General features: G+C 39.6%; 1 protein-coding gene across 3 annotated transcripts in view; it reads left to right on the plus strand.

Annotated features, from left to right (window-relative positions):
* Nucleotides 1–237: 237 nt before the first annotated feature.
* Nucleotides 238–27,542, plus strand: part of LOC116267632 (protein PELPK2-like) — a 33,253-nt gene continuing 5,948 nt past the window's right edge. The window contains exons 1-2 of one of the 3 annotated variants that reach the window (XM_050075251.1): nucleotides 238–578; nucleotides 765–1,274. In XM_050075251.1, coding sequence (XP_049931208.1) covers nucleotides 302–578; nucleotides 765–976 — 489 coding nt within the window. In that variant the 5' untranslated portion in view covers nucleotides 238–301 and the 3' untranslated portion in view covers nucleotides 977–1,274. Of the gene's footprint in view, nucleotides 1,275–27,542 lie in introns of those variants that run through there. The other 2 variants (XM_050075250.1, XM_031649488.2) reach the window with 2 other exon arrangements.

Consider the following 27,542-nt stretch of genomic DNA (forward strand, 5'->3'; position numbering starts at 1 on the left):
ACTACTCAACTGTTTGAGGTATATAATTCTACGTGTCTTGGTGAGTGGTTGGACTACCTAATGATATTAGACATCTACAGCAAACTCTATCGTACAGATAAAGCAATGACCAGTGGGAAGGATGGCCAACCCTGCAACCAGTTTCAAAACCTCAAATCAAGTACATAGCATCTGAACATGCTGCCCGTCGAAGTTTTGTTCTATAAATACCGAGCTCCAACTGCACATCCTACTCGCAGTCACTACAGCTTAGTATCTCACATACAGATCAGCTCAGAGTCATTTTCATTCTTCAGCATCTATGGCTTCTTCTGATCATGGCCGCAGTGCCATCTTAGCTCTCTTTCTCTCTCTTTCAATGCTAAGCAGTCATGTATGTTTGGGTGGTCGCTATCTGTTGGAAGCTGATGAGACCACCAAGGCACCAGAGGAGGTGAACCCACATGATCAACACCCTTTCCCAACAATACCAACCTTGCCCAAGCTTCCTGAATTCCCAACTCTGCCTGAGCCTAAATTCCCGGAGATCCCCAAGCTGCCGGAGCACAAATTCCCAGAGATCCCCAAGCTGACTGAAGGTCATGATCTGCCTGAGATGAAGTTCCCGGAAATCCCCAACCCATTTGATCATCTTCCTGAGCTGCCAAAATTACCGGAGATCCCCAAGCCAACTCTCCCTCATGAACTTCCGGAAGTTCATCTGCCTGAGCCTACGCTTCCTGAGTTTCCCCATGAGTTCCCAGCTTTTCCCAAGCTAACTGAAGGTCATGATCTGCCTGAGATGAAGTTCCCGGAAATCCCCAACCCATTTGATCATCTTCCGGAGCTGCCAAAATTCCCGGAGATCCCCAAGCCAACTCTCCCTCATGAACTTCCGGAAGTTCATCTTCCTGAGTTGCCCCATGATTTCCCAGCTTTTCCCAAGGCAACTCTACCTGAATTTCCCGCAGTTCCTTACAAGCCCACTTCACCATGATCACGTCACTTATATATAGAATACTACTGCAGTGCAGCCCTTTTACCAGCACCTACCAGCTGCAGTTGCAGTGTTCCAAACTGGCCATGCTTAGCTTGGACATTTATCCTTCATTTTAGAGGCTCGCTGTGTTCTTCCCTTTTCTGTACGTGTGCGAGGTTCCCACATACGGGAGCTAACACATTTTAGTGCTGTGTCAAGTCATTTGGCGTTTGTAATTAAGTGATTTACATGATTGGTAGCAGTTGCCTTGTATTCGGATGCTTTTATTAAGATATAATATTGTGCCTTCTCACAACCAGCTTTTCAATGCCGTTTCCAACTTTGCTGTCACGATCGCTCTCTCAGCTTTCCTTTGCTTTTCTCTAAAATACGTTCTTCTCCAATCCTGCAGGAGAGACCAAATGAACCTCTGAAGTCAGGCTCCCCTGCTAATCAATTGATTACGTCATACTTGCAATGGCGGAATTCGAAATTTCTGGTCAAGGGCACTAGTAATAAATTTTAAAATTTTTTGAAGGGCATCAATATGTAATGAGAAAAATTACTCCAACATATCAATATAAACATAAATATTTTTTGCAGGAATGTGTGGGCAATTGCCTACACAGTGCCTACTTCTGTCTTCGACCCTGCATATATGTGCATCTTTTGAACTATGTCACCAGGGTGCGGCAACCCTGGTGACGCACCCGCAACAAACGCGACGCTGGAGTGGATTCGAGTGCGACCTAGATTCGCACCCAACCGCACCCTATTGTTTTCATAATAGGGCGTAAGTTTCGTGAGGTCCACAGCGGCCTTGCCGTCCGCCTCCCAGAGGTCCTTGATAGACCAGACAATGGGGAACAGCACGCACACCAGCAGATGACATCAACGAGTATGAAAACCTGCTTCCATGTGATCCAGTCCTGTGTGAATGGCCCGGTCTCATTGAGGACGACGTCTGCTATGTTGGCAACAACTTGGAGAGGGATCACGATCATTAGGACCTTCTTCTTCCTGTCCTGAAGGTAGGGTTTGAGGAAGGACCAGCCAGTGTCGACGAGGACGATGAGGGTGAAGAGGGTGCCTTTCTCAGCAGATCGGCAAACTGGCAGTCAGATTTGACGAAGCCTAGAAATTCCTTCACTCTCGGTCGGAATCTTGATGCCAACACGACCGATGTTGATTGTCGACCGAAAAACAGCGTCGGTTCGGTCACAGATGGGAAGGAACAGAGACGGAGAGGGAAAGGGCACCGACGAGAGGCAGATTTTGGGAGGAGTGGTTTAGACCCTTTTTCCCCTCACCACCGGACCGTAATTTTTTGAGATGTATCGCACTAGCACTCGCGTTGGCACCCGCACCGGGCGAAACGGTGACATAGCTTTTGAAAGCTTGTTCCTACAATCCCCAGCCTACTAGCTTGTTCCAAATTTACTACTCTGGAGCTATCTTTTGCTGTGTCTTTGGTTAGAGTTCAACCAGATTTTTTTTTTCTTTAAGAAATACAATAGAAAAATCTAACAGGTTCTTTCCTCAAGGCCACAAGTGACCGTCCACGCAAGTGTCATAAAAATTTGAAAAACAAATTGAATCTCGTAACATTTCAGCTGATTCGACTGTGAATAGATAAAAATAATAATATGACCTTTATTTTTTGAAGAAAATAAATTAAAAAAAAGTTACAACGTAATAAATAGTGGGTAGGTAATATTAATTAATATTACCCTGCTTATTCTTTTCAAAAAAATTAAATTTAAAAAAACACTTCAAAATTTATAAAACCTTAAAACATTTCAAAGAATGATGCACTTAAACAACACCGGACACCTTGTTATCAGCCAATATATCAAATGTGTTTGTTGCTAATTAATTTGATTTGATTGGGCTAATTCAGGCCAATTGAGACAATAGTGGCCCACGCCTTCAAGGGTTCCCACGTCTAAGATTTCGTGCCTTAAGCTGGATACGATGATACAGCTACCTTGGACTTAAAATAAAGAAGGACAAAGAAAGCAAGCAAGGAAACACTTTAAAAGTAAGCACATTAATTTATATGAGCGCTTAATTTAAATCTACGCAAGTCAGTCCATGGCTACACATTTGTGCCTTTTCTTTTCTACTTTCTTTAATCGTTGATCTTCGTTCACCCTAACTTCCACAGATCTGCTTATATGAGGTCAGAGAGAGAAGCACACAACTTGCTCCTAAAGGTCTAACACCCACATTAATCAAACTGGTGACAAATCTATCGTCTTCCCACCTATCCAACCAGCTATACTAAGCCTCACAGGGCAAGAAAGGTGTGAGGATTACGAAAAGCACTCATATTATAACCATCAACATAGTCATAGGAACAACCATACACCTTGCTAGGGACAAATATTCTGGTCCACATACATCTAAGTTTCTAATTTGGTCATTGAAATTCAAGTTGCTTCGATATCTCATTAATTCATGATTTAGATAAACATCTTTATAGACCAAACTAGAAATACCTAACTTTTTGCCATTTTTTGGTTGCTGTCTTACTAAGCCAATGATAAGTTGCCAAATCTCATACTACTGGAAGGCGTTGGTTGTGTTGATTGCTTGCTGGGGTAAAGGTTTTTAAAGTTGGAAGGGCCTTTGTTTCATAGCTTTTCGTTGTTGTGCAGGCCTAACATTTATGTTAGAGTTTACACTGTAAAGAACGCGACCTTAAGTTTGGAAAATAGGTTTGATGATGTGTATTCTTTTCCAAAAATAAAAAGTTAGAGTTGGCATCATTTATGATCACTTGTACGGCCTACCAGTCATATGCTATTTGCACTTGACATCAAGTCTCATGTTACGTCTTCATGTGTAGTGCTGCACATGAGCCAAGTCGAGCCCAAGCTTAGCTCGACTCTTGAATTGGTTGGCTCGAGCTCAAGTCGAGCTTGACAACATCAGCTCGATCTATCGATTGACCGAGGCAAATCTCCAGCTCGAGCAGCCATTTATCATGCCATTGACAAATGTTTTTTTTCAAGAGAACCTTACAAAAACTTGAAAAACAAAATACAAAACCATGGCTTTAGGAATCAATAGAAATTCCTACAGACATGGTGCCCTAATTACTTTCTACAAAACTGTAAAAATGATTTGTGAAATGAGAATGAAGGAATCACCAAAAAACAAGCTCCTAACGAGAACTTGAACTTGAGAGACTGAATCAATTGCCTAACCACCCTAAGAGCCTCATAAAAATCAAATTTAACTAGCAAAAGAAGAGGGAAAAAGCAACTCAAACAGAAAATAGGAAAGGGGTTGCAAAGAAAAAACTAACAAAGACTGAAAGAGACCAAATTAGGTTGAATCCCTCTGATCCACAACAAAACACAATGCATAGCAATTACATCCACGACAAAAACCCAATACACAATAGTTACAAGTAAAAGAAACCAAAACACTCAAAGGGAAACTTGCCTCGACGGAACCATGTGTAGTTTAAAGTCAATGTTGAAGGCATTGCTCTTGGTGACTAGCGTGTCACACGCCTCCAAGACAGTGACCTTTGTGGAAGAGATCTAGCATCAGAGTTCATGAACTGGCCACAACAATAGCAGCTTCATGGTGCTTAGTCAAACAATGACAAAGGAGCAAGCAGTGGAGAAGAGAAAGCACCACATGAAAAAGGACCGGCAATGGATATAGATGATGCTCGCGAATAGAGGAAACCCAGTAGAGAGGATGATGAAGAAGGACAACTGAGAGGAGAAAGAGGAAAGGAAAAGGGAGGTGGGGAGAGGAACTAGGGAAGAGAGGTGCCAGAGTGAAAGTGCAAGAGGAGAGAGAATGCATAAAGAGTCAACGGGTTAAAGTTTTTTAAACCCTAATGAAAAAACAAATAATTGAGTCGAGTCGAGTTGAGTTGAGTCAAGAGAATTCAAACTCGACTCATTTATAAGCTCGAGCTTAGTTGAGTTGGGTTTAGTCGTGCAAATTCGAGTCAAGCCCGAGTTGCCTCAATTCATTGTGCAGCCCTATTCACTTTCAAACACTTCTTCCCCGTTGGCACTAAAAGTTGCTCGAATGGAAGAGTTTGTTAAACATATAAAGAACATTGGAAGAAATATGGTTGTTCTATGTCAGAAGGATGGATAGATATTTGATGTAGGACATTGACTAACTTCTTAGTTCACTGCCTTATAGGAGCCATGTTTTTAAAATTTGTTGATGTATTTGACCAAATAAAAACACAAACTTGTTTTACAAGCTCTACAAATAAGTTATTAAAGGAGTAGGTGAGAGTATGTATTTCAAATAATGGTGGACAATGCATCAAATTATGTGAACGAGGGCAAAATGTTGATGGATGACATAGTACAATGGTTGTTTTGCACCCCTTGTTCTGCACATTATTTGGATTTAATGTTTGAAGACATTGGAGAGATTCCAGAATTTGAGCATGTTTTTTTGAAAGCAAAACAATGAAATGTATTCATATATGGACATAATCAGATTTTGAATATGATGAGGTTGTGAAAGATTCTCCAGATGTCAAGGAGAGATCACCAGGTGGATGAATCAGCCTAACATGGCAAGAAGAGATCGACGGGTGGAGGATCAGCACAATTAAGGAAAGGAATTTTAAAATTTAAATCCTACCGTAATTCCTTGAATATTGCCGTCATTATGTTGTTACCATAGTTTGTAATTGTCCTCACCCATTGTAACATCTTGTAAAACATATTATATAAGCTAAGGAAAACTCGTGCTTATTCTTATGCAAGAGGTTAGCTCATCTTCTTGAGATATTATTTTTCTTCTCAATCTTCATTGTTTCATGGTATTAGAGCCTACAACTATTAAGCATATGGTGTCGTCTTCATCAATGCAGTGGAACACAATTGCCACTCTCGTCTATGTGAAGTTAAACAGAGAATTATTTGTTGTGAAGAAATCAACTTGAATCTGTTATGATATTGCAAGACCTGCTGAAGTTTTTTGATGGATCAGCTGAAGCTCCGACATAAACCATTCTAAGAGATGGCAAAGATGAACCCAATTCTGAGTTCGCTATATGGAGAAAATCAGATCAACTGGTTTTGAGTTGGATTAAAGCCAACGTTTCTGAAGTTGTTCTCAATCAAATAATTAGGACTCATTCAGCGCAAGAAGCCTGGTCTGCATTGGAAAAATCCTATGGGTCTCAGTTTCCATTATGAGTCATACTATTAAAAAAGGACATGATGTTCATTAAGAAAGGTAACTCAGATATGGTCTCTTACTTGGAAAAAGTTAAACTTTTAGTTGATTCTCTTGATGCCGTTGGTTATCATATGCCAAATGATGATTTAGTTCAAATTGTGCTCAATGGACTTCCATCAAATTGTGAGAGTCTGGTCACCTCTCTAGTCGCGTCCGCAGCAAAGATGCACAACTTTGCCGAGCTCTACGACCTTCTATTATACTAAGAAACACGTCTTTAACTTATGAAGCATGATGTTATTGAATCGCCTATAGAAAAACAAAATACTATAACAACCTTCAATACCATCTGAGGTCGTGGACGTGGGCACGATCGAGAATTTTATCAAGGAAGAGGTGGTCGTGGTAGGAATCAGAATCAATCCAATAACCATCAACAAACATCTGGAAATCAGCAAACCATCAGCCACTTAAGAAATCCAATGGGTGTCAATATTGTGGTCGTAAGAGCCACACAACTAAGACATGCTGGGATATTAATCCCTATGTTTTTTCAACCATGAAATTGCAGGAATCAGGAGATGAATATTGGTATCCAGATACAAGGGCAACCAATAATATTGCTGCTAGTGACGAACATTTGGAAAAAAAGCAAACTTACTTGGGTTCAAAATTCGTAATGGTTGGAAATGGTACGTTCCTACCTATTTCTTACATAGGAGACTTACCGGTTAATATTCAAGGGACTTCTTATATTTGGAAAAATAGTTTACATGTCCCAAAGATTGCACATAATTTGATTTCTGTGGGTCGGTTTACATCTAACAGTAATTGTATATTTGAATTTACTCCATCTGATTTTATGATCAAGGATCACATGGTAGGCTCAATGCTTCTTCGATGACCAAAAACTAGTGATGGACTTTACCCGGTTCAAGGAAGGACTAGAACTGATGGTGACATGAAGGTGTGTGTAGTTCGACAAATAAAGAAAGTTTGAGGGTCATATGAGGAATGGCATTGGCAACCTCGGCATGCTAATAGGAACATTGTCGCACTCAACCCTTTGACCCTCAAATAATTTTTTTTCATTTCTTTGTTAAAACATAAAATATTGAGGTGCAACGACACAACGATTAAAAAGGAAAGGAGATACGCAAATCAAAGACAATGGGGCTAACTATCCATTACATAATCAATTCCGTTCATACAAAATTATTTCACATTTCTCAATATCACATATGACCAAAAATGCCCCCAAAACCACAACATTGATGTCTAACAAAAACAAGACATCAATAAGACCAAAACATGACGTGCCGGTACTACAATAGACCCAAAACCTCTCCACTAGGATGTGAGTAGAGCATCTGATCAACCAGGTGCCCTAAGTTCACCAAAATCTGAAAAATGAAACAACAGAAGGCTTAAATTTCGCAGTATGGAAAAACACTTCAGATAAACCTTAACCCTCTAAGGTAAGGGTTCGAATTTGGGATATAACAAATATGATAACAAAACACTATCATGCCATGATAAAAGTATGCAGTCACATGACTTGTCTTGAAAACCCCTCACATATGCCACGACATATAAAGGCTACTCAATGGCCACAATTAACACATTTAATAATCACATTCACTTCATGCATATTCACTTCATTCACATTCTTTTCATTTACATTAGCTTTAGTGAACTGAAAGTTCCTGTGGGTGCAAACATAGGCACGTGTACACCACGGGTGACCTACAGTTGGGAGACAACCCCCGTGGTGGCCCGAAATGATATGGATCCGTTCACGCTACATCAGTAGAGCATTCGTCCATAGATGTGTGAATTCCAATAAGAATTATTCAGCCTTCCCTAAGACGCCTAGGTTGAGAAGGCGGGAGCCTAACGCTCCAAGGACATCACGCAACGATATCCTAGGGCCTTGTATTGTCTGCGCTTCGAGCAGGCGAGACCAATGGTGAGGGTGGGACATCTCCCAAACACATTGCCATAACCCATTAGCCTCACATCTATTAATGTTTCTTACTTATCATTATGATAGCATATTCACAAAATGGCCGGCTAGCACATGAGGTTGGTGCACTTCACAAGTGCACCCATGTCTCCAAACGCATCCACATGAAAGCAACACATATAATCAATATTCTTACTTGCCGTCATAACTTTACGGGTACATCTATTCTTCAATTTCATTTATTTGCATCATGCCCACGACAATGCATACAAAACATTCACATTAATCAAACACATCAATCACATCTTTCAAAACTTAGCCAAACCACAGATAGTAGTTTCGATCCGTTATTGGCTCGTAGCTGTCCTATGCAATTATTATTCTAGGATCCTTTTTGATGCACAATCGGGGACGAGGAGATACTCGACTCAATACCCCACCTCATCTGTCATAAACAGTTATCATAGCTAGCATGCACATGCAATTGTGTAGCAATTTTAAAAACGAAACCAATGACATCATCATTCAATCACATGCATACATTCACTCAATCTCAACACAATCATAGGATCCAATGATTCTGAACGACACACATTCTAAAGTTGATACCAGCCGAGGATTTGCCTGAAATGTTGTCACACCTATCACGTGTCACCAAAATTACCCAAAATGCCTCGAGCTTCAAATCGTGTCGCTCAAGGTTTACTTGATGTGCCTAGTGTACCTGTGAGCATAATCAAGCGATAAGTTCTCTACTCACTTTGCTTCACAATGTACACAGGTATGAAATAGAATCATTGAGGCATAGGTCATCGCCTCAAGAGGGTGCCGACGAGTAGTCTCAGCCCATAAAGTCCTCCCATAGGTTTCTTCCCAACTCTTTAAGATTGTGACCAAACGACTTAAGCTTTGAGCTTTCGATTGAACCAATCACTGATACGTTTCTCATTCGCTTTCTTAGTTGAGGCATCTTCCCAACATATATATTGTTCCCCAACAAGCAACACGATACACACATCAACAATAGCAAACGCCATAAGTTTGCTAAAATGGTCCTAAATCTTCTCAACCACATCAAATCTCTACCATGTTTCCTAATCGTTTCGAATATTAACCCGTCATGCTAGAAATATAATTATACGCATAGATCCTCGTCCTTCTCAAAATATTCCTAGACTTTTCCCAAAATAGCAACGTTGCTAATATGCATTCTAAATCATCAAATCTTAAGTCTAGCATGTTCAATTAATAATTACACATGCCCTAACAAAAAATATTAAACAATTTATGCTTGATTAGGCTTGCTCACGCCACTTTTAGAGTCCAAACTGCTGTAGTGCTCCTAGCAGCCACCTCAAGTGTTCGACTAAGTGTCAATGCCAAAGATTGCTAACTGTCTTCGCAAACAACATGGCCTAATCGCTGGTAAGAGGGGAAAGACGGACTTCCCTAAATGAAATCCAACCAAACAACAATAAATATGATGAGAATTAGGGAAAAGAAGATCAAAAGAAAGGTCTGTCATGACAATAGAGCATCCGGTAGTGAGGGAGCTGGTTCGGCTGAGGCAGACACATGTTGTGAGTGAGAGGAGACCCAAACAAGAGAGGGAGAGTGCACGGTTGAGGGAGACGAGAAAAACAGTGAGAATGAGAGAGAGAAAGTGCAGGAGAGTTGCGAAGACTCAGGTCAGAGAGGAAAATGAACAGACATGGGGAGAGGGAGAGGAGGAGACAAAAGAGACAATGAGAGCTCGAGCAGAGAGAACATGAGCAAAGGGAGTGGGACAACACGAGAGCTCGGGACAGATGGAGAGCAAGGGTGAGGGGGACTGAAGGCGAGAGCACGAGAGGGCGAGAGAGATGGCTGCAACTGAGAGAGGCGGGCAGTAGAGAGACGAGAGTGTAGCGAAGGATGGCGAGTGAGGAGCGCAAGAGGAAGAAGGTCAGAGGTGCGATGAAGGGCGAGGAAGAAGAAGAAGAAGAAAAAAGAGACAGAGGGAGGTCAAGAGTGTTCACCAGAGCACCACCATCGCCACCACCGTTCACATATGTCGCCTCCCTTCACCTCCGTGGCTGCTGCCCTTCTTCCGCCTCCTGCTTCTCTGTGTTGCACGAATCAGCAAGAGACAAAGGGAGAGAGAGCCGGCAGTAGGGCTACACTTCATGCGACGGAGATCGGGTTCAGGTCTGGATCCTGATCCGACCCGATCTGTAGAGGTGTCGAGCCTTACTTCCTACCCCCTTTAAATAATATTTCATCCTCGAAAGGGCCAATGAACCTCGGGCTCAATTTTCCTTTAATACCAAATCGAAAAACACCGTTAGTAGGTGATATCTTCAAAAACACATGATCACCAACCTAAAAAACCAACTCTATGCGTCGAATGTCGGCATAACTCTTTTGTCTACCCTGAACCATCAATAAACTTTTCCTTATCAATTGTACTTTGTCGAAATCCAACAAGTTGGCGATCTGCATGGGCTCCCATAAAGGCCTCAAAAGGTGTCATCTGATACTTGAGTGATAATTGTTATTATATGTGAAGTCTGCCAATTTAACATGTTTATCTCATTCTCCCTTCCAGTCTAAAACACAAGCACGTAACATGTCCTCTAAGGTCTGAATGGTCCTCTCAGATTGCCCATCAGTTTGGGAGTAGAACACTGTGCTCAGCTTAAGCTTGGTACCTAATGTCTTTTGCAATTGCCCCCAAAACGTGAAGGTAAAATATGGATCTCGATCTGTGATAATAGACTTTGGCACTTCATTAATCTCACTATCTCACCAATATATAACTCTGTGAGACTTTCCAATGACTGATTGATTCTGATTGGTAGAAAATGAGCAAACTTCGTAAGTCGATCAACAATCACTCATATGGCATCATGTTATCTCCTGGTGTGTGGCAAACCAACCATGAAATCCATCGTAATGTCCTCTTATTTCCACACTAGAATATGTATTCTCTGCAACAGGCCTCCTAGCCTTTGATGCTCTGCATTGACCCGCTAGCAAACTAAGCATTTTGCCACATATTCTGCAATTTCACGCTTCATTCCAGGCCATTAATAATTTTGTTTCATATCCTGAAACATCTTTGTATTGTCAAGGTGTGTCAAAAATTTAGATTTGGGAGCTTTATCAAGCAACTGACGATTCTCCCCTTCATCTCTAAGGACCCACAATCTTTGTCAAAACCATAGTGAACCGTCTTAATCTTGATACTAAGAAGAAACTGCCTTCTTACTTTCTTCCATATTTTTATCAAAATCAGGATCTTCCTTTTGCTTCAAGATAAGCTCCTCCAACAAAGGATATCGTATCAAGGCAGTCATTGTTGCTCTGTTCTCCTCACATAAGTGAGGTTGTCATGCTATCACATCTTGCAACAATACCCAAGAGTGAGCATATCATTGCCTTAGCATGTCTTCAAAGCATTAGCCACCATATTTCGTTTTTCGTAGACGATATGATATTTTGAAATCATAATCTTTTAGGGCCCATTTGATGGGCTAAAAATTTGCTGTAGCCTAGAAAAAAATTTTAAATTTTAAAATTTTTTCGGTTTATCAAACGCAAATTTTTTTTTGAGACCGTTGAGGTTGGAATCGGGAAGATTTTTTAGTAAAAATGTTTCCACCGCGAGAGCTGAAAACATGTTTCTGGAATTATTTTTTTGCCCGTTAGGGCTCTTCACGTCAGGCTCCCCTCGTCTTCCTCTTCTCATCTTTGCCCTTGGCAGCTGCCTCGTCTTCCTCTTCTCATCTTCGTCTTCCACCGCTGCCTCACGCTGTTGCTGCCTCATCTTCCTCTTCTCATCTTCATCCTTTGCCACTGCCTCTTCTCATCTTCCTCATAAGGATTCTGGAGTAGCGGAGGGGGTTTCTCTTCGTCTCCCCCTTTTCTTTTGTGGTTTTAAGAGTCGAGGTTGGTCATTCCTGACCATGGGTGTTTGTTGTTCTTTTGTTTGTTAATGAGGTTCATCCATTGATGGCCATACGGTTCATGATGCTTTTTGTTTCTACTTTCTCACTCCTTGAATCATAAAGTTGTGTGTTGGTATTACTGGTTTCATTAGTCATGGATTGCATATGAAGGAACTTTTCTATACATTCATAGCCCTATTTGCACATTGTATGGCCAGGTGTAGTAGGCGTTTACGTGGGCAAATTTTTGGCCTTCAATTAGATGATTTTCTTATCTATTTAACCATAATTCTCTTGGCTTCCTTTGCATGTGTAGTTAGGTTGCTGCAAGTGGTGGATCCATCAGGAACATCGGTTTGCAATCCTTGAATTTGATCGTATGCATAAATCTATGGGAGTCATTGTGAAATCAAAATCAGGAAAAACACTTTGTTGGTGAAGGTAACTAAAATGTGTCTTGACTTGTCATTTCTATTCAAATGTTCTTTGTCAGTGCTTGAATGACCTTGGAATTCTTCTGCAAATCTGTAATTTGATTGAATTATTCTCTTATAACTTGAAGTAGCATATTTGTCAGTTGTTGGAGGGTGGTTTAATTTCTAGCACATGTTTTAGTTAATAAGAAATATATGCCAGCAACAAGGAAAGAAGGTGGGGGTTTGTATTCTTAATGAAGAAAAAAGAAAGTGTTTGTATTACTATATTTGTTACTAAAGACATTGTAAACAAAGAATTTCCCAGCAGAGAGATGTATGGTTTGGATTAAGGAGTACCATGTTAGGTACTTGCTTGAAACTTAATAGTTGATCTAATTTGGTTTGACATGATGGCCATACTATGTCATTTATGAGAATTCTTATATCTTCAATTATTTCAATTGCGTGTGCTTGCCATGCTTCATTGGATTATAAAGTTTACATAGTGCAAGCCTTCTATGTGGTTGTTCGATTTATGCTTTGATATCATTTGTTGCTACAGCTATTACCTTCTAGATTAACAATTGAGGCTTGCATCCACATAATCTGTCTTCGGTTAGTATCTGCATTTGGATTCCTTGATGATATAAGAGCTTAGCTGTCTGTCCTTATGGAAGACTTAAGCTATTTTGTCATTTTCATTTTTAAATTGATGCTAATTTTCAAAAGGTTTGCTTTCTTCAAATATATACCATCGTTGTCATTATTTTCTTATGCTTCAATAGATTATTTTCATTAAGACTTCATAACACTAGCTGCCTAGTCTATGGCTTGCTATATTTTTCCCTGCCTCTTCCCCCTCTAAATATATTTTTCCTATTGTAAGTGCATTTTGCAAATACATTCAGATTAAAGACTTCATGTTTTTTCTTGTATTCAACATTGTCCTTCTTCATAAGAACATCTGAAGAGTCTCACATTAGGAGAATATGGACCAAAACTGAGGCTAATACTTCAATTACACTAATAACATATTAACATGGTGTATTTCGGTCTGATGCTTAGTGACCCTCATCCAAGCTCTTTTGAAAAATCAGTGCCTAATAAATGTAAATACATCTCCCATATTCTTGATATTATTTCAAGCTCTTTAGTATACGAATCCCTTACAATGTTGCTTTAGGGTCTTTTAGAATTTCAACACTATAGACATGTTTTAACGTTTATGCCCAAACTATTTTCTTGCAGTAGACTTGAATGTGGTGTAGATGTTTTAATGCTTCAGGTGTTTGTAAAAATTTCCTGTCTTAGTTCGTTATTGTTTTATATCAGTTTTTTCTCCATGAAAATATCTATTTTATGGGCTTGTATCAAAGGGGACAGTTGTGGAACAATGGGTCTTGAAATACCTCTGGGCTCTCTGTAGGTTGCCCAGCAGAGAAAATGATTGGACCATCTATAGTTCATCATGAAATATTGATAAAAGTTATTTTTGGGACAAGAGAATTAGTCCATGTGGAGGTATTGTAGCTGAAACTCAATAATAAATTCTTTTTTTTTTTGCCTTTGTCTCAGTTGTAATGTTCTTGCTTGAATCATTTTCATGCTTGGCTGTTTAAATATCTCCCCTTTTGGAGTCCATCCTTATGGTACATCAAATCTTTTCTTATGTTATATTGTTTCCTTTTTAATACAATGACCAGATTGGATGTTTTTCTACATGTGCTCCATGGAGTATTATGCAACAGATTTTCCAAATGATCCACCAATTGATGATATTCCCAATGATTGTCAAGTCTGGAAGGTATACTATTGGCTTATTTGATCTTTCTTTCCTTTTTATTGTTTTGTGCAAAAGCTCCGTTATTTGTATTGCAACTATTATACATTGATGTTTGTTGGCAACGAGTTCTATTGTGTGGAACCTGAGTTTAAGATTTGGTGCTGATATGGTTTATGATTGCTATCATCGTTTATGTGGTGCTCATTTGTTTAAATTTTAATTTGGAAATTTATCATGCAGGAAAATGCAGGTAATGTTGGGCCCCATTCAAGCTCGCCTTTTACTTGAAGAGGCTTGTAAGAAATATGATGAAGCTACTTGTCTTTCCCTAGTTTGCATGATGTAAGCTTCAGTAAGCATACCAGAAATCTCAAGCCTTTTTTTTCCGGTTGAGGTCTTGCCATTCTGGAAATATTTTTCCTTTTCATCAAACTATGAAATAATGTTATGAAAATTTATTTCTCAGTCATCACACACACATCAAAATGAGAATCAGAATGATTTTCTCATTTCTTTATTTCAGGAAACTTATTTCCAGAAATATTTTTCCAATTCCAGGTTTCCAATCCATCAAACGGCCCCTTAAGTATTCAATCCATCTTCTTTGCCTCAGATTGAGATCCTTTTGGGAGAATATGTACTTCAATGACTTGTGGTCTGTAAACACTTCAAATATTACCCCATAGAGATAGTGTCTTCAAATCTTTAGTGCGAACACTACCGCTCTCAATTCCAAATCATTAGTGGGGTAGTGCTTCTCATGTGTCTTCAATTGTCTTGAAGCATAAGCCACTACAAGACCATGTTGCATCAATACACAATCATAACTGATTCCCGATGCATCGGTGTACACCACAAATCCAGAATGACCTGATGGAAGCATAAAAATAGGAGCGGTGGTAAGCTTATCCTTTAAAGTTTTGAAGCTCTTATCGCACTCCTCATTCCAAACAAACTTCTCTCCTTTTCTTAATAGCTTAGTCATGCACGTAGATATTTTCAAAAAGACTTGTATAAACATATGATAATATCCTACCAATCTCAAAAAGCTTCTAACCTCAGTTACGTTGTGTGGTGTCCTCTAGTCCTATACTGCTGACACCTTAGCCAGATCTATGGAAACTCCATCTTTTGATATCGCATGACCAAGGAAGTTTACTTCTGTAGCTAAAATTCACATTTTGAGTACTTAGCATATAACTTTTGCTTATGGAAAATACCCAACATTCTCCTTAAGTGATCTTTGTGCTCCACCTCACTATCTAAATACACCAAAATATCATCCACAAAAACAATAAAAAACTGATCCAAGTAGTCTTCAAAAATCTGATTCATGAGATCCATAAATGTTGTGGGAGCATCGGTCATTCCGAATGGCATGACCTTGAATTCGTAGTGCCCATATCGAGTATGAAAGGCCGTCTTAGCAACATCTTCCTCCTGTATCAAAAGTTGATGATAACCTATCCCCATATTAATTTTGGTGAATACTTTTACATTCTTGATATGATCAAGCAAGTATTCATTTATAGGAAGTAGATACTTATTCTTGATGGTGACTTGATTAAACATGTGGTAATCTATGCACAAACGCATCGTTCCATCCTTCTTCTTAACAAACAATACATGTGTTCTCCAAGGTGACACATTAAGTCGAATGAAGCCCTTATCTAAGAGTTCATGTAATTGCTTCTTCAGTTCTTTTAACTCGGATGGTGCCATACAGTATGGTGCCTTAGAAATAGGAGTTGTCTCAGGTAATAACTCTATCTTGAACTCAACCTCTCGTGTTAGAGCGAAACTCGGTAGCTCTTTAGGGAACACATTGGGGTACTCACTCACAATGGCAACATCCTTTAACTTCACTGGCTTAGTCTCACTGGTCAACACGTTGACCAAGAATGCAACACTTCCCTTTTCTAATAACCATTTAGCCTTTAGTGCAGAAACCATTATCTTATTAGTTTGACTGACTTTTTGAGCTTGAAATTCCACTAGTTGCATCTCATGAGTCAACAATTGTATCTGCTTCTTTCTGTAATCTATATTAGCATAATGAGTATATAGTCAATCCATGCCAAGAATAACATCGAACCCACTGGGACTTATGATCACCAATTGTGCAGTAAATGATGTTGATAGATCTCCACGTCTACATTAGGTAGGTACTGGCTACACAAGTCTTGTGCATGCATAGGGCTGACCACTTTTAAGATATACGACATCGTCTTAGCCGACACTTCTAATGAAGTAGCAAACCAACTAGATATGAAAGAATGAATCGCCCCTGCATCAAACAACACACTAGCAATGTGTGAACCAATAAGTAATGTACCATCAATAAGATCGTGTGCCTGAAGCTCCTCCACGATAGTTGCATAGACATGTCCAGCCATTTTTTGACCACTAGAAGGACCGGCCTCTGGCTTCTTCAACTCTTTTACTTGCATTGATGGGTAATCTTTGATGAAGTGTCTCATTCTTCCACAATGTAAACATGCTTCAGTTTCTTGATAGCACGGCTTCCCAAGGTGCACACGTGAGCAAGTAGGACACCTCGGTAGAGTCGGAGTAGTCACTGCCCCTTGTGTGGAGTCATTGTGGTTAGGCTTGTTCTGCCTGAATGCTCTATCAACATGCTTCTCATAAGGTTTTGCCCTGCCTGCAAAGTTGTGGTGTCTGGCCTGCATCCGTCCATTATGTGTGTGCTGGCTTGTCATCTTGTGATGGTCCTTCTGAGTCCTAGCCCAATTTTCTTCCATGCGTCTAGCCATAGTGACTGTCTTGTCCAAATCGAAATTGTGAGGTTTGCTGGATATCACCTTGCTTTGTAGCCCGTTGCGCAAACCATGTACAAACTTGTCTGCTCTGGCTTCATCTATTTTATAGAGGTTTGGGCAATACACCTCTAAGTGTCAATATTTAGTTACATACTCTTCCAAGTTCATATGGTTTTATTGCAACTCAAGGAATTCCTGCATCTTTTTGTTTCTGGCATGTGCTGGGAAGTAAGTGTTAAAGAACGAATCCCAGAAGTGCTTCCATGAGATCGACTGTTGGCCTGCAAACCAAATCTCACGAGTCGAATGCCACCACTATTTGGCATCACCTTTCAACAAATACGAGTCATAGTTAACTTTATCTCCTTCTGGCATCTTGAGAAGCTCAAAGATGTGCTCAACCTCTTCAATCTATTCCTCTGCCGCATTTGGGTTGTTATCTCCAGTAAAGACAAGCGGCTGCATTGACATAAACTACTTGAATGACACCGAAGTCGCCTTCTCCTTAGGTGGTGCAGTGGTGTCTCATGTGGGGAATGCATGACTCCTCTGATTACTGACCATCAACTATATTAGCGAGGTCAGCGTTTGCAAGGTCATCAACAGTATAGTCTGCTGATCCACACGTGGGGTCTGCATTGGGTGGGTTTGAACACTCACACTAGTCTGGGCGAATGGTTGCCTTGATGTACTATCATCCAATAGTGTATGCGCATCTGAATGGGAAAAACTGGGCTCTCTATGTGTCTCTGTAGCTGGCCCCACTCGCTTCTTACCCCTACGTTGGTACTCCATCTGTATAAACAAGAACCGTCATTCTCACTACAAGGTTTATGCCAACTCTTTTGAGTCAAATCACAAAGGTGCAACATCACAATATCTCAAAACATCAATCACATCCTATACATATATAGCATTGTAACATCAAAACTACAATAAAAGTTCTATCAAGTAGCATGTACCTAGGCAACACGGCTTCATAAATAGGCTATAACTCACATCCATAGTGGGGTTTTCCGTAACTCTAATACCAAAGCTATCACACCCCAATCCTTTGACCCTCAAATAATTTTTTTCTTTTCTTTGTTAAAACATAAAACATGGAGGTGCGATGACACAACGATTAAAAAAGAAAGTATCTATGCAAATCAAAGACAATGCGGCAAACTTTCCATTACATAATAAATTCCATTCATACAAAATTATTTCACATTTCTTAATATCACATATGACAAAAAATGCCCCCAAAACTACAACATTGATACCTAACAAAAACAAGATATGACGCGCCGACACTACGATAGATCCAAAACCTCCCCACTAGGATGTGAGTAGAGCCATCTGATCAGCCAGGTGCCCTGGGTCCGCCAAACCTGAAAAATGAAACAACAAAAGGCTTAGCTTTCATGGTATGGCAAAACATACCAGATAAATCTCTAACCTTCTAGGGTAAGAGCTCAAATTTGAGATATAACAAATATGATAACAAAACACTATCATGTCTTGATAGGAGCATGGAGTCACATGACTTGTCTTGGAAGCCCCTCACATATACCACGACATATAAAGACCACTCAATGACCACAATTAACACATTTAATAATCACATTCACTTTATGCATATTCACTTAATTCACATACACTTCATTCATATTCTTTTCATTTACATTAGCTTTAGTGAATTGATAGTCCCCGTAGGTGCAAACACAGGCACGTGCACACCACAGGTGACCTACAGTTGGGAGACAACCCCCGTGGTGGCTCGAAACGATACGGATCTGTTTAATGGTAGAGCACTCATCCATGGATATGTGATTTCTAAGGAGAGTTACTCAACCTTCCCTAGGATGCCACGTTGAGAAGGCGGGAGCCCAACGCTCCAAACACATAACGCAACGATATCCTGGGGCCCTGCACCGCCTGTGCTCCGAGCAAGCGAGACCAATGGCGAGGGCGGGACATCTCCCAAACACATTGCTATAACCTACTGGCCTCACATCTATTAATGTTTGTTACTTATCATTATGATAGAACATTCACAAAATCACCGGCTAGCACATGAGGTTGGTGCACTTTACAAATGCACCCACGTCTCCAAACGCCTCCACATGAGTGCAACACATATAGTCAACATTCTTACTAGTCATCATAACTTTACGGGTACATCTATTCTTCAATTTCATTCATTTGCATCATCCCACAACAATGTATACAAAACATATTACAACATTCACATTAATCAAACACATCAATTACATCTTCCAAAACTTAGCCAAACCACAGATAGTAGTCTCCATCCGTGATTGGCTCGTAGTTGTCCTACGCAATTATTATTATAGGATGCTTTCTGATGCACAATCAGGGTCGAGGAGATACTCGACTCGATACCCCACCTCATCTGTCATAAACAGTTATCATAACTAGCATGCACATGCAATTGTGTAGCAATTTTAAAAACAAAACCAATGACATCATCATTCAATCACATGTATACATTCACTCAATCGCAACACAATCATAGGATCCAATGATTCTGAAGGACACATTCTAAAGTTGACATCAGGCGAGGATTTGCCTGGAATGTTGTCACGTCTATCATGTGTCGCCAAAATGCCTCGAGCTTCGAATCATGTCGCTCAAGGTCTTCCTTGAAGTGCCCAATGTACCTGAAAATATAATCAAGCGATAAGTTGCCTACTCGCATTGCTTTACAATCTACACAAGTATGAAATAGAATCATTGAAGTGTAGGTCATCACCTCAAGAGGGTGCCAACGGATAGTATCGGCCCATAAAGCCCTCCGATAAGTCTCTTCCCAACTCTTTAAGGTTGTGACCAAACGATTTAAGTTCTAAGCTTTCGATTGAACCAATCACTGATATGGTTCTCATTTGCTTTCTTAGTTGAGGCGTCTTCCCAACATATATACTCTTTCCCAACAATCAACACGATATGCATATCAACAATAGCATACGCCATGAGTTCCCTAAAACGGTCCTAAATCTTCTTAACTGCATCAAATCTCTACTATGTTTCCTAGTCGCTTCGAATATTAACCGATCATGCTATAAATATAATTATATGCGTAGATCCTCGTCGTTCTCAAAATAGTCTTAGACTTTTTCCAAAATATTAACGTCACTAACATGCATTCGAATTCATCAAATCTTAAGTCTAAGATGCTCAATTAATAATTATACATGCCCTAACAGAAAATATTAAATAATTTAAGACCTCGCTCACCCCACTCTTAGAGTCCAAACTATTGTAGTGCTCCCGACAGCCACCTCAAGTGTTCAACTAAGTGCCAACACCAAAGATTGCTCATTGCCATTGCCAACAACGTGGCCTAATTGCTGGTAAGAGGGGGAACGGACTTCCCTAACTGAAATCCAACCAAACAGCAATAAATATGATGAGAATCAGTGGAAGAGAGATCAAAAGAAAGGTTTGCCGTGAGAATAGGGCATCCGGTAGTGAGGAAGCTGGTTCGGCTGAGGGAGACACACATTGTGAGTGAAAGGAGACCCAAAATAAAGAGGGAGAGTGCTTGGTTGAGGGGGAGGGGAAAAACAGTGAGAGTGAGATTGGCGGTAGAGAGAGTGCGGGAGAGTTGCAAAGACTCAGGTCAGAAGGGAAAATAAATAGAAAATGAGGAGAGGGAAAGGAGGAGACAAAAGAGACAAGGAGAACTCGAGTAGAGAGAGCATGGGCAGAGGGTGTGGGACGATGAGGGAGAACAAGGGTGAGGGGGACTGAAGGCAAAAGGATGAGAGGGCGAGATCGAATGCTGCGACTGAGAGAGGCGGGCAGTAGAGAGACGAGAGTGTAGCGAAGGAGGGCAAGGAACATGGGAGGAAGAAGGTCAGAGGTGCAGTGAAGGGTGAGGAAGAAGAAGAAGAAGAAGAAGAAAGAAGAGATAGAGGGAGGTCAAGAGGGCCCACCTAAGCGTCACCACCCTTCACCTCTGTCGCCTCCCTTCACCTCTGTCACCTCCCTTCCGTTGCTGCTGCTCTTCTTTCACCCCCTGCTTCTCTATGTCGCATGAATCAGTGAGAGATGAAGGGAGAGAGAGTCGGCGTCGGGCTCCACTTCATGCGATGGAGATCGGGTCTGGGTCTGGACCCTGATCCGGCCCAATCTGCAAAGATGCCGAGGTTACAAACATAGTGTCTTTGCTTAATTCTCTCAATCATATTTCAATAAATAGTCCTATTCCGAAAATGGTTTGTGAATACTATCTTATCGAAAAGGCACATAATTTGCCTTTTCCATTGTCTTCTTTCCATGCTGCGAAGACTCTAGATCTCCTTCACATAGATGTTTGGGAGTTCAATTGAACAATAGAGGGGAATTTTGCAATAAAAATTTTGAGAATGAATTGGAAAGTCAAGGAATTATGCACCGTTTTTCATGCCCATATACACCCGAACAAATTGGAATTGTAGAAAGAAAGAATCGGCTGTCGTCGAAACTGGGTTAAGTATGCTTTATGATGTTCAACTTTGATTTTGGGTTCATGCTTTCTGAATGGCTGTCTATATAATTAATCAGCTGCCCACGCTAAAACTAGATCAAAAATCACCTTTTTAAATGATCATCAATCAAGTTCCCAACTATAGATTTCTTCGGGCTTTAGATCCAAGTGCTATCCATTGTTGACGTTGAGTAATGATACCAAGTTTTAACCAAAGACCACTCGTATTTTTATTGGATATGGGATTCAACACAAGGGATATATGTGTCTAGATCCGAAATCAAGGTGAGTATTAATTTCTCATCACGTCATTTTTTATGAGCATTCTAGAAACTCAACAACTCTCATGACATTTCCTTCCAAGAGGCTGATTTACAAAAATGGGTACATCAATTTCATTTCCCTACTATTAATGCATGTAATACAGCAGATCCAACTCTTGCAGGACCAGATACAATGAAAGACTCAAATCCAGGGATCATCATTATTCCAACACTCAATAATATAGAGTGGCAACCTCCATCAAGTGTTGTTCAGCCCGAGGCCATCCAGATTCAGTCAGAAAATGATCCAGCATCACAACTTCCTTCACTCGAACCACATAATACTGTTGATCCAGATCTTCAACTGTCAACTACAAGTGGACTCCAAAGACAAGACACCACCACAACTACTAGTCAACCATCAACTCACTAACATCAAATGATCACCCGCTCTATGACAGGTTCTCTCAAACCTAAGACATTTTCTGCTCCAATAAAGATGGATTCAGAACATGAACCAGTCACATTCAAGGAGGCCAGCCCCATCACTCACTGGATTAAAGCTATGCAATAAGAAATACATGGCTGCATAAGAATCAAACTTGGATTCTAGTGCCATGATGGCCAGAGAATAATATCATTGATACTAAATGGATATACAAAATTAAACAAAATGCTAATGGTTCCATTTCTAGGTACAAAGAACACCTAGTTGCTCGAGGATTCTTACAAGAAGCTGAGATGGATTATTTGGAGAATTTCAGTCCCACTGTTAGCCCATTACCATCTGAGTCATTTTCACCATTGTTGTGCAACACGCATAGCCTCTTCGTCAGCTCGATTTTGATAATGCATTTCCAAATGGCATTCTCAATGAAGATGTTTATATCACCCAACCAGAAGGGTTTGAGGATCCAAAGTTTCCATCTCATGTATGCAAACTAAATATGGTTCTTTATGGGCTAAAGTAGGCCCCTTGCGCATGGTATGAATGTCTTAGCACCTTTCTCAGCGCCATTGGATTTCAGGTATCTCAATCAGCTGCATCTCTTTTTATTTTTCGCAAAAGATGTGAAAAGATTTACATCTTAGTTTATGTTGATGATGTTATTATCACCGGATCATCCATTGAGCTCATAAATCAAAGTCTCGCCAAACTTCAAGCATCCTTTTTAGTCAAAGACTTGGGAGATTTATCATACTTTCTCGGCAAAGAGGTGACTGGGAAACCTAACTATTCTGTCCTTCAGCAACAATCATATCTCCAAAACATTTTACAAAAAGCTAAAATGACCAATGCTAAGCCGGTCCAAACTCCTATGCATGCTGGCCATGTTTCAGGATCTACCACTCCATTCTCTCATCCTACCCTCTGTCGGAGCATGGTGGGAACATTACAATATATCACTCTCACGTGTTCGGATGTAGCGTTTGCAGTAAATCGAGCATGTCAATACATGCATCAACCGTTGGACTGCCATTGGCGCCTTATAAAATGAATTATCAGATAAAGGCATGAGTAAGTTTGGATTATGTTTTCGAAGATTAGATCGTCATCACTTGACAACATTTGCTGACATGGATTGGGCTGGAAGTATTAAAGATAGAAAATCAACAGGTGGATGTGTGACATTCTTGGGTGATAATATTATATATTGGGCATCTAAAAAGCAATGAATAAATCTCTCGCATATGCCGCTGCTGAACTTTTGTAGCTAAAATCTCTATTAACAGAATTGAGAATCCCATGCACTGAAACCCCAACCTTGTGGTGCGACAATATAGGGGCATTATACTTAGTGGCAAACCATGTCTTTCATGCTTGCACAAAGCACATCGAAGTTGATTTCCACTTTGTGCAAAACCATGTGTCAAAAGGAAATATTTCAATTAAATTTATTAGATCATCCAAGCAAATAGCAGATGGACAGACAAAACTTCTTGGATCCATTAATTCAAAGAATTTAGAGACAAGCTGAGCATTGTTCCTACCATGCTCAGCTTGAGGGAGTGTGTGAAAGATTCTCCATATGTCAATGAGAGATCACCAGGTGGATGAATCAACCTAACATAGCAAGAAGAGATGGCCGGGTGGAGGATAAGCACAATTAAGGAAAGGAATTTTAAAATTTAAAATCCTACTGTAATTTCTTGAATATTGTCTTCATTATGTTGTTACCATATTATGTTGTTACCATAGTTTGTAATTGTCCTCGCCTGTTGTAATGTCTTGTAAAACATATTAAATGAGCTAAGGAAAACTCATGTTGATTCTTACGCAAGAGGTTAGCTCATATTCTTGAGTTATTATTTTTCTTCTCAATCTTCATTGTTTTAGAGGTCTCATATATAAAGAGACTTATATAACCCAACAATGACAAGATTTGCTACGAGATTTTTTTCTTTTTTTTTTTACTTTGGAAAATTTACATAGCTGCAAAAAGGGTTTAAGAGTCATACTTCAAATGAATGGTCATAAAGCAAGTTCGCTAACATTTTGTAAAATAAAAAGTATGAAAGAACCATTTTGGAAAACTCTTTTGAGTTGGGTATGCACAATGTTCTAAGAGTTATAATTATGTTAGTGCAAGTACTTCACACGCTTGACAACAATGACAAGCTACCAATGGGTTACATATACATGGCAATAGACCGTGCAAATGAGCAAACAAAGGTAAGCTCCGGAAATTTTATTTTTTTATTGATGAAGTTATTACCCTATATCATATTTTAATGTAACAATATTTTTTTTATCAATAAATAGGCCAATTTGAAAAATATATAGCCATGTATCAGCCTATATGGGACATCATTGGCAAATATGTGAGGCTCAATTACATTGACTTATGCATGAAGCAAGGCTATAGTTAAACCCAACACTCTTTTATGTTTACATCGATGTTGAATCTAACGATGAAATGAACTGTCCACGTGTACTTCCAATCTTGTTGAATCTCCTTTGGATCAAAGTAAGATACATGACCAAATGGTACCATATCAAAATATGGAAGACCCATTTGGTATGGCGACAACTATTCAATAGAGGAGTATAATTTTGCCAAGTATGTTAGTAACTTTAAGTTGTTATTGGCTTATTCCATTCTTTAAGTTATACTTTATTTGTTTGAAATTAATATTTTGGTTGTTCGTTTACTCATATAATTGGATACTTTTTGTATTTTATTAGTTGATTGGTGTACTGCTTATGGCATCATATATCTTGAACTCCAAAGATTTGGTATATAAGTGTTGGGCCTTAATTGGGCTGGAATTAATCACCAAATAATAATTCAAATAATGGACTTGAGTCTTCTTCTTCAGACCACTAGGCTTTTTTGTTAGAGTCTATGAATTGAAATGAACATTTGAAGCTAGATCTCAACTGTATTGATTTTCAGTTTCATGAATTTTCAATGCTATAAAACTTTAAATTTTGTTGTCATGGAATTATGGAACTTGACCGTTATGGATTATTGGATTAATTGTCTTCCATGCTTTCTACATATGTGTTAAATTAAACAAGACAATCTGATACACTATATAATATAAATTATGTATTAGTGTTGGCTATATACATATAGTCAAAATTAGTAAAATGGTCAACTAATAGGCACAACTTGTCGTCTAGGCTCTGCATAGAAATTTTGATAGCCTGCAAATTTCTTAAGGAAATGCAAACAATGAAGGCACATAAATCCGCATCAAACCTGCTGGAGGAGTCCTCCAAAAATTTTATTAATCAAACAGTGCCAAAAAAAATAATATTTATGTGGGAACTAACAAAAATTGCTGCAACCTGCACGAGAGAAAACATTGAACCTCAAACTAAGGGCAGCAAAGAAAGAGTTTGCACATCTGGATTTTTGTTTGTGATGCGGAATAGTTGAACTTTGTTAGCCACGATTTGGGGAGCAGACCTATTTCCCCCTGTACCTACAATAAGAGAGCTAACTCAGAATTTTCATTTCTTGTTGTTAGCACCGATGTTTATGATGGAGCAACCATTGAAGTCAAAGTGAAGAAGCATCCAAGCTAACATCTCTGTCTAAGGGAAAGGAGATATTGATCTGCGACAAAAATGATTTTTCACGTCAAAAACATCTTTGGCTCCATTTACCAAAACCGCAACCCAGCAAGCACCATTAGTTTCCATAGATGCAATTTGGATAATTCCATGGTTAATATGAGTGGTTAGCCATTTGCCCGGAAGAATGCCGAAACTGGTCCAAAACCGCATTTCCAAAAGTTCCTCAGGCTGGCTATCAAGGAGGGCAGCAAAGCTACTGACACAGTCCAACCATGTCTGCGAGCACATCGTGTCAACGGATCCACTATCTCTCCCATGAAAATGCTTGTTTCTCCACTTCCATATACTCCTGATTACAGTTTGAAAGCAAATACTCCAACAACAAGCTACCCATCCTCTCTTGAAGCTACAACTGTACCAGCACTTTAATTCCTCGATGATATTTCTTCCTCCCAAAATTTTCTTTCCAAATTTCTTAGAGACCAAATTCCATATTTTCCTAGCAAGACGGCATTCCAGCAATACATGCTCATTTGACTCCTCAGCAGCAGTACAAATAGGACATCGATTTGCTAAAGAAAGTTCCCTCTTCTTTTGTTTGTCTTGATTAAGGAGACGACTATTTATAGCAATATAAGTGAACCAACGGCCACGAGAATGAACATCTTTATTCCAAATGAATTCCCTCCAAGTTTCCTTAGGCCACTTCTCTCTAGTATCCTCCTAGGCATCTCTCACCTTAGCTTCAAGGGCAGGTCTCCCAGCATAATGAAGTACATCTAGACCACTTCCCAATTGAGGTTTGGGCATGTAAAGCCTAGAAAGAACTACGCTGAATTCAGGAACAAGGAAGAGATCAGATTCTAAAATTTGCTAGATTGTCATTTTTCTTGGTTTTTGGAGGAATTAAAGTTCTTCTTCTAGGAGGGCATCAGCCAGAACATGACCTCCCCATTTACCATACCAATAGCTTATCTCACCTCTGCCGATCTGCCACACAACATTTCCCTTAACAGGATATTAGGACATAATGCAGTTGTTGAAAAACCAAGACTGTTTCGCTTTGGGCTTAATAACCCATAAACTCCTTCGAGTAACATATTTCTTGTGGCAAAATTTGGCTCAATTTACTTCATGAGCACAAATGGAAAGGAATCATTTTACCTGGCACGCCTTAGACCATTCTTCGAAACGTGGTAATCCCATGCTTCCCTCCAAGGTTTGCAAACTTGGTACCAAGCAATAAGGAGCCTTGCACATAAGTCAGATGTGCAAGTCAAAATTTCTAAGTTTCTACAAGGAGACAAATCTATTCAAGACTATTTTGGAGAATTTTCTCTATGATGGGATGAGTTATCAATGTTTGAACAAAAGTGGAATATTCCTCAAGATATGCTACTTCGCCAAAACAAATTGAAGAAGACAAATTGTATTAATTTATCATGGGATTAAGGCCCAAAGTTGAGATAGTCAAGAGGTTACTTGTTCATAAGTTGAGTGAATCAATTATCAATAAAGATCTCGTTGAGCTGGTAATAGAAGAAAACAGACTTATGTATGGTAAAGGGAACACTGAAAGTATTTTTGCAGTATCCAAACCTGAAATGTTAAACTGTATTGGCCTCCTCGCATCCTCGCATTGGGAAAATTAATTAAGACACCAATAGAAAAGTAATTTGTTTCATTGCCATAAACTTGTACACATAAAGCTAAGGTGTCCAAAACTGAAAAAGTTTGTGAAAAGGGTTGTTATGGTTAAAAGTCT

This window comes from Nymphaea colorata, chromosome 14, assembly GCF_008831285.2.
Source record: "Nymphaea colorata isolate Beijing-Zhang1983 chromosome 14, ASM883128v2, whole genome shotgun sequence".
Taxonomy (NCBI): domain Eukaryota; kingdom Viridiplantae; phylum Streptophyta; class Magnoliopsida; order Nymphaeales; family Nymphaeaceae; genus Nymphaea; species Nymphaea colorata.